At 54.5% G+C, this 8,426-nt stretch overlaps 1 protein-coding gene across 2 annotated transcripts; it reads left to right on the top strand.

The window, feature by feature from the left end:
• The first annotated feature begins 347 nt into the window (after nucleotides 1-347).
• On the top strand, nucleotides 348-5,823 carry SDR39U1 (short chain dehydrogenase/reductase family 39U member 1). 2 transcript variants are annotated; one of them, XM_054000123.1, is made up of 6 exons: nucleotides 348-384; nucleotides 834-940; nucleotides 1,283-1,365; nucleotides 1,953-2,074; nucleotides 3,117-3,260; nucleotides 3,461-5,823. In XM_054000123.1, exons 1-6 carry the CDS (start codon nucleotides 354-356, stop codon nucleotides 3,874-3,876), a joined length of 903 nt encoding a protein of 300 aa, XP_053856098.1. In that variant the 5' UTR covers nucleotides 348-353; the 3' UTR covers nucleotides 3,877-5,823. The 2 variants fall into 2 exon arrangements, with proteins under 2 accessions (XP_053856098.1, XP_053856099.1); XM_054000124.1 differs by having other exon boundaries at nucleotides 1,953-2,070; nucleotides 3,117-3,193.
• Nucleotides 5,824-8,426: the final 2,603 nt, after the last annotated feature.

Below are 8,426 nucleotides of genomic sequence, written 5' to 3' on the forward strand. Positions count from 1 at the left end.
GATGGATGGGTGGATGGATGGATGGATGGATGGATGGATGGATGGATAGGGTGGATGGATGATGGATGATGGATGGATGGATGGATGGATGATGGATGGATGGATGGATGGATGGATGGGTGGATGGATGGATGGATGGATGGATGGATGGATGGATAGGGTGGATGGAGGGAGGGAGTGTCCCCTGGGCCCCGGGCCGCTCCCCGTGTCCCCAGCCCGGTTCCGGCCCGGTTCGCCGCCCATTGCCGAGCGCGGCACCGCCGCTGGGGCGCGCTGGCCCTTTAAGGGCCTCCCCGCCGCTGGGGGGCGCTGTGAGCGGCGGGGGCGCACGCGCGGTGGGCGCTGCTCGGCGCATGCGCGGCGCGGCAATGCGGGTGGTGGTGGGTGAGTGCGGGCCTGAGGGAGCGGGGCCGTGAGGGTGAGGGTCTGAGGGGGCGGCAGTCTGAGGGAGCCGCGCCCGTGAGGGAGCCGGGCCGTGAGAGAACGGGGCCCGTGAGAGAGCAGGGCACGTGAAGGAGAGGCAGTCTGAAGGTGCGGGGCCCGTGAGAGAACGGGGGCCTGAGGGAGCGGGGCCCATGAGGGAGCGGGGCCTGGGGGTGCGGGAGTGGCGAGCGGAACGCAGTTTAGGAGAAGGGGCAGGCGGGCCTGGATTGCGGGTGCTGCCCGCTGCGTTGCCGCCAGGCCGCCTCTTCCCCCGGCAGTGGGGCTGGCCGTGTGCGCGGGCGGTGCTGCTGGGGCTGCGCTGATGCAGCCCCAGGCTCGGGCCGCCTCTGCTACCGGCGGGTGATGGCCCAGGGATACAGCCCTGACCGTCTGTCCGTCTCTCTCACCAGGTGGTGGGACAGGCTTCGTGGGCAGAGCCCTGACCCAGCTGCTGCGGAGCCGAGGGCACCAAGTGACCCATGTGTCGCGACAAGGGGGCAAGGATCGGATCACCTGGGTATGAGATGAGAGCAGGGGGGAGAGCAGAGGTCACAGCAAGGGGAATGTGACAGGGCTGAGAAACCAGGCTGCGTGCCCTGGCTTTCCATGGCATAGAGGGACCCTGCCAAGGGAGGTCTGGCTCCTCTGGATGTTCTTTTGCTGGGTGCTCCATGGGTTGCAGTCATTGGAATGGGTCCTGCTTATCTCCAAGAAGCAAACCCTTATCCATTTGTGCTTGTGTCTGCAAATGTCAGGAAGAAACTGGCTGAAGTTCTTGGGAGCCTGCTCTGCTTATTTGCAGGGAAGGCTCGAGCAGAGGGGAGGCCTGATGTGTGATGTCTCTGTCACTCCTGCCTAGGAGGAGCTGTCCCGCTGCGGGCTGCCCCTGTGTGATGCTGTGGTCAACTTGGCTGGTGAAAATGTCCTCAACCCTTTCCGCAGGTAACTCGATGTTCCATAGTGCTGTTGGGACAAGGTGGAGCTAAGACAGGCCAGAGTTGTCAGAGAATGTGGAAAGGGAGGAAACAACATGATCAGGAAGCTCTTGAATTAACCAACTGTTGACATTTGCATCCTCAAGTACCCAGAACATTTCTGTGGGCCTGGTAGGTTCTGAGAGACCTTTGGAAGAAAGGTTCCCTCCTGGATCTACAGCTGGAGGCCAGAAACATGGGTTCCACATTTCCAAAAAGACTTTGGGTGCCGTGCCTACATTTGTTAATGCAAAATCAGAACCAAAGTTTGACTTCTAGGAGGATCACCAGCTTTGATGTCTAGCTCCTTTGCTGAATTTGTCTGAAGGGAGTCCAAACCCTACAATCTTGTAAGGGAAGTGAAGAGCCACCATCTTCCAAAGTTCCCCTGCCTTGGTGCTGAAAGATGTCACATCCTCCCTTTGCTCTGGGGTGAGGGGAGTTCCTGTGACCTCTCCTGTGCTTGTGAGCTGGTGTTGGCTGGGGTCCCCCTTGGTGGCAGTGTTTCCTGGGTGTCCTTGTGAGGTGTTTAATCCCTGGCTCTCCCTTTCCCAGGTGGGGTGATGCCTTCTGCAGGGAGGTCATCAGCAGCCGGGTGGAGACCACGAAGGCCTTGGCCAAAGCCATTGCTGCTGCTGAGCAGCCTCCCCGTGCCTGGGTCCTCGTCACTGGCGTAGGTATTGCTTGGGCCTGGCCAAGACAGCACTCATGCTGACCTGGAGAGGCTTTACCTGCAGACAGAAACACAGTTCCTCAGGAGCACCTGTCTTGCCTTGAAATGTCAGCTTTATTGCCATCAGTGCCACTGCGTTTAGGCAAGCCTTGCTAAGCTTTTAGTGCTGCTGGAGAGGAATTTGGGTCCCTGTGCTTTGTCTTGGTGTCACTAGGGCAGAAGCTGTTCTGTGTTTTCCTGTGAAAGCCTTTAGGAATCCCGTAGAATCAGTTTGTGTCAGTAAGGCCTCAGCTGAAGCCTTCTGTGTTATCTCCTACTTCCTGCTTGCTGCAGTCTTTAAAGCTGAGGTTTATCTTTAGAGCTGCCATGGTTTATCCTCTGTGATGCCCAATATTAAAGCAGGAACTTTCCAGTCAGCTCAGTGTGTTCCTTGCAGGCCTGTTTGGGTTTTGAGGCTGCCTGAGTGTTAGTGCATACTACTGAACCTGTAGAGCACATTGGTAGTTCAAAAACTTGTCAGCATTGCCATCAGAGACCCTGTGCTGTTCATGTGACGATGTCCCTGGTGGAGTGGTTGAGCTCACAGAATCCCAGAATGGTCTGGGTTGGAAGGGGCCTTAAAGCCCATCCAGTGCCACTCCTGCCATGACAGGGACACCTTGCACTATCCCAGGTTGCTCCAAGCCCTGTCCAACCTGGCCTTGGACACTTCCAGGGGCAGCCACAGCTGCTCTGGGCACATGGTGCCAGGGCCTCCCCACCCTCACAGGGAAGATTTTTTTCCTAGACTGACTTTCAATTTTGAAGCAATTTCCCCTTCTCCTGGCACTCCAAGCCCTTTTAGTCTCTCTGCAGCTTTCTTGTAGGCTCCCTTCAGGTACTGAAAGGTTGCAATTAGGTCTCTTTTCCAGGCTGAACAATCCCAGTTCTCTCAGCCTTTTGTCACAGGGGTTCTGGGCTCCTGGAGGCAGAGAAGATGGTCTAATGGGGAAGGGGGGGTTGGTGTCATCATTCACCCTGACCCCCTTTCTGCTGTCACCCTGCAGGTTTTTACCGCCCCAGCCCCACAGCTGAGTACACTGAAGACAGTCCAGGAGGGGATTTTGACTTCTTCTCACGCCTGGTGAGCTCGTGGGAGGCTGCAGCTCTCATTCCTGGGAGCCCAACTCGTGGTGTTGTGGTGAGATCAGGTGAGATGGGGCATCATGCTTAGTAATGGTGACTGCTTTACTGCTGGGGCAAGAGTGGGAAGAGGTGGGTAAAAGCCATCAGTTCTTCTGTCTCTCCTTGCTGAGGTCCTGTTCCAGGCCAGCCCTCTAAGGATTCTCCTGCTTGTAGGTCTGAGTGTGAAGGGCTTTTGCTCTTTGGTCTCACTCTGTTCTCCCCACAGGTGTAGTGCTGGGTCGAGATGGCGGTGCAATCTCTCAGATGCTCTTGCCTTTCCGTCTGGGACTTGGAGGCCCCATGGGCTCTGGACTCCAGCCCTTCCCGTGGATCCACATTCAGGACCTGTCTGGGATTGTGTGCCATGCCCTGGAGAAGGAGTCTGTGCAAGGCATCCTCAATGGCGTTGCCCCATCCTCCCCTGGCACCTCCAATGGCACCTTTGCCCAGGAGCTGGCGGCAGCCCTGGGGCGCCCGGCGCTGCTGCCGGTGCCCGCCTGGGCCGTGCGGGCTGTCTTTGGGGCAGAGCGGGCGGTCATGCTGCTGGAGGGACAGAGGGTGCTGCCCAAACGCACCCTGGAGAGCGGCTACCGCTTCATCTTCCCTGAGCTGCCTGCAGCCCTGAAGGACATTGTGGCTTAAGGCTCCCCAGTTGGGCTGGGCTGGGCCCTGTTTGTGTGAGCTCACATGCCTTCCCATCAAAGAGGGGAGCCCTGCCCCTTGGCACTTCCCCATTCACATACAGAAGGGGTGAGCGATCCTTTCCCTCTGTATCTCCCTGTGTGCATCCCCAGTTTAGGAATCATCCCTCTTACTGTCACCTGAATCTTAACATTACCTGCATTTGGGGAAGGGCATGAGCCCCTCAAAGGACTGTCACTGTGGAATTGCCCATCTTCCCTTCTGCATGGTGTGTGAGCAGCTGGCAAAGCAGCTGGGGGTGTAATGTCTTCTCCCCTGAGAGATGTGCAGCAGGAAACTCATCCTAATGCTGTTATAATTCCATGGTAGTGGAAGTTGCCCTTCCTGTTTTTCCCCATGATGACAAGAAAAGCAGAAGAGCAGAAGTCTCTTTCTTGGTCTTGGTGGTTGTGGGAGAAGATCCAGCTTAGGGTGCTGAGTACAGATTGCTTGGAGTCTGCCCTCTCTTTTCTTGTGGCTGGTACCAAGTTGATGTGTCAGTACCTTCAGCTGAGTCTAGTCTGAAGAGTTACACCCTTCCAGGGTTCCATACCCCTTGTGCTGTGGCAGGGATGAGGGAGAACCCTGCTTTGCCAGCCTGTAGGGCAAAGGGTGACAATCAAGACTGTGCCCCTGGACTGCTTTGCCTTGGCTGAGTGCCCATTATGTCTAAGTCTGAGCTCAGGAAAGCTGGGTGGTATATCACTGTGTGAGGCAGTGCAGGTCACAGCTTTAATCTAAAGGAGCATTTCAGCTATTGCCTTCATTGTGCTTATGTCAGACCAGGGTGGTTTTCTTATATTGATCCCATGAGGTGGTGCTTGTGTTCAGGGTGCTCCCCCTGGGCACTGAGGATATCCAAGGTGCCTGGTCTGCCTTGGGAAGCACTACCTCTTCCCTTGTAAAGCAGATTGCAATTTCATCATCTCACAGTGACAGAAAATATATCCATGTGCTTCCCTTGACCCACTTCCATATCCTGAAGTGGGTTGCAGTGTGTGAAGTCCACAAAGCAGTGAAGTTTATTACAGCAGTACTTCTGGAGAAATACTCCTAGTGTGATGTAAGTTGGGGCTAGAAAATTCTATTAAAAGGCACTTCAGGCAGATAAAGACCATCCAGAGCAACAGCAGTCCACGTATTTCTGGTTTATGCCATGCTGTAGTCAGAGTAGCTGAAGGATCAATCTTGGTGAAGTCCAGATGCCCCACTCTCCTGACTCTTTGCTCAGTACGACTGGAGACAGATGGCAATCTGCTGGCTTTCCAGGCAGGGAAATTAGAGTGGGCCTGCAGATGGCACTGAAGGTAGTCCCTGCAGTTAGTGTCAGCACAGCCAGGTGAAATGGGACTTTGGGAATAGTCATGAAAGTAACATGGTTTGAGATAGATGTGGGTTGCTTGGATTTTGTCTTTTCTGCCTCTAAGTTAGGTGCAGCTTTCTTCCTCTTCACAAGAGCTTCAGTTTCCTGTCTGTGAGAGTAGGCTGGCATACTCTGAAATACAGACCCAGTTCCTTGTGGGCCAGTACAATGGGGACAGTCAGCAGTGCTGCTTTAGTTACTTCAGCTGAGCTTTTAGGGCCTCAGGCTTCAGAGCTCCCCCAGATGTTGTGGTCTGCAGCATCCTTCTGTCAGCCAGGTTGGTTAGCCAGCCCAGTTAATTGCTGTACTTGTATAAACCTTGATGATTGCAATGGCTTTGGGTTGTGATTGGAAATGACAACAGGTATGGCTGGAGAAGAACTGCCACCTTCAGCTCTTCTGAAAGAGATGTTTGTATCCCACAGAGGACTGCCGCTAAGCAGAGCTCCCAGGCCTTGGACTCACTGCCTGGATGTGGGACTCAGGACGTTTGAAAAGTTGCCTCTGCATGGTGTTGGGCTTAAATACATCACAGGTTTAAATGAGCTTCTGTCATGTGAATCTGTACATGGGATGTGGAAGCACTGTCTTCTGAGTGCAGTTAAGACTTTCCATCATGATAAATCCACACAGCCCCGTGCCCCTTTCTCTGCAGTAGAGCCAGAAAAGGTGCATTTTTGGGTGACAGGAGGCTGAAATCTCGATTGGATGTGTCTAGTTTTGGTGACCTTTAGGAAGCCCTGGTCCCCAGGCTGCAAGGCCTTGTGATCCTGAGTACAGGCGTGCTGGCATTGCAGTGCTCAGGCCTAGCAGAGTGTTTCTGCAGGCATGTCTGAGCTAATGCTGTGCCCCTCTGCTTCGGGCCAGGTGTTTCTGTTCCTTTAGAGGTGAATGCTTTTGTTAAACTGTGTGAGAAGCAGCTGCTGCCTTCAGCTGTGGCCGGGGACCCTCCTGTGTGGCCACTGACATCCCAGCCTGGGGGCCCAGGACCCTCCTGTGTGGCCACTGACATCCCAGCCTGGGGGCCTGGTACCCAGGGTTTCTGTCCAAGCTGGGGACACAGCTGTTCTTTTCTGTTTGCAGGGTCAGCCAGCCCTTGATGCTGAGCTGCTGTCACACACAGACATGTGGACAATGACACACAGCACCCCCACACAGGACACAGGTGACACACAGGCACCATGCATGATGGGGCTGGCAGACTCAGGTGACACCCTCAGGGTTCACAAGGACGTGCACACTCACAAATGCTTTGAGCACTAGCATGACCCCTCTGTCCACCCAGCACTCCAGCATGGTCCACAGGACCCCACAGGACCATGGACCTCCTGACCCATCCCACAGGTCCTCTCCTTGCCAGCTCCTCCAGTTTGACACACCAAAGACTCAGCGTCACTCAGATGCTCATCCCAAAGGCACATCATACTTGCAGGTATTTCCAGGTACCAGCATGGATCCCTTGCCCTCCTGATTACCCTGCCCATACCTGGAGTCCCCTCCTTGCCAGCTGCTCTGAATTACTGGTGCTGGATACACACCTGGCTTGTGGGATGTACCCAGAGTTGCCTCCCCCAGAACCAGCAGACATGCTGTGAGTGGCTGTCCTACTCCAGCTGCTGGCATGCAGCCCCTCGCTCCCCTTGCTCATGCTTGCCCTCCAGCAGCTGCTCTTGTGGACACAGTACTCCTGCCTCAGGGGCTGTAGGGTGAGTTCCCACTGGCTCCAGGAGCTGCTACCACAGGCTGGGTCTCTGCTCTCCCTGTCCCCCTGTCTGACTTCAGGAGCTGGCCCCAAATCCACACATGCTGGCTGCCCAGCAGCTGGCACTTGGTCCTTGCAGTGCACAGATGGGACCCTGGGAGGCTGCACAGAGAGTTACAGAAGGATTAAATAAGTGAGGACTGTGGTGGTCAAGTGTAGAGCACAGCCAGACCAGCACTGACCAGTGCAGGTTTACACCCAACCAGCCTCTTAGAACCTTTTTCTGTCTAACCTCTCTTGGTTGCTCCCTGTCCCTGTGTAGTTCCTCAACAGCTGATATCCCACTGTCTTCATCCAACATCCTGGACACTGAGCTTTGCATCCTGATTCTCACTTGTAAAGTCCTAGGCTGCCTATGGCTTCTTGAGAGCTCATCAGCTGGTGTGAGTGATGCCATTTGTTTCTGGTAATTTGTCTTGTTAATGCTAATTGGTCAGGTTTTATGGCTGTGTCTCCCATTACTTCCCTACTGTAAAAAATAATGTTCTCAGCCTCGCACATCCTTACCCCTTTGGGTGGCTGATCAGGTTTGTTCTCATCACAGCCTCCCCATCACATGTCTGGTTTATCTCTGCCTTTTATGGCTCCTTTGACCAGATACCCCTAAATTAGCTGACATGCTCCTTTCACATCCCCTGACACTGCCCTGCTGCAGGGCTCGACAGAGGCTGCACTCTTCACTCTTCACTCCCCTGGGGCCTGAATGGGGCTCCTCATGGCCTGTACTCACGGGGCAGTGACCCCTCTGGGCATGGAAGGGGCTGTGTTGCCAACAGGGGCTGCAGTCACTGCTCCCCCAGCAGAGGCAATAGGCAGGAACACACTGAGGCACTCTAGGATCAATAACACCTCTGTGTCAGTTTGTACAGGCAAGCCCAGTGTCTGGCTGTGATAGCCACATCTCTCCAGGCACCAGGGCATGTGACACCTGTGACCAGGCTGATCCTGTGACGGGGCTCACCTCCAGATTGGGGTGACCCCGAGAGGTGGAAAAGTTTCTCCTCCAACCCATGCCTTCAAAGAAAGACTCAGTAGTCTTCAGTCATCCGGTCTCAAGGTAGTTTATTGTATGTTATCTAAAAGATTTTCTTCCTGAACTGCTGCGGTCCATTCAGCAGGTCAGACAGAGGCACACACACACACTGACACTGTCTCTGACTCCCTCTGACTGCCCAGGGGGCTGGTGCCATCTTTTATATCATACATTATGTGTTAAATGTTTATAGTTTTTCCCCAATGCCTATTACCTATATTGAATGGTGACTTCCTACTCTAAACCAATCTGGGAGTGCCAACATCCCCATGAACATGAAGGTTAGGAAGGAGAAAGGAGGACAGGGCACGCCCAAATCCCTCCATCTTAGAACTTCTGACCCCCATGTACAA

The sequence above is a fragment of the Vidua macroura genome, chromosome 27 (genome assembly GCF_024509145.1).
Source record: "Vidua macroura isolate BioBank_ID:100142 chromosome 27, ASM2450914v1, whole genome shotgun sequence".
Taxonomy (NCBI): Eukaryota; Metazoa; Chordata; class Aves; order Passeriformes; family Viduidae; genus Vidua; species Vidua macroura.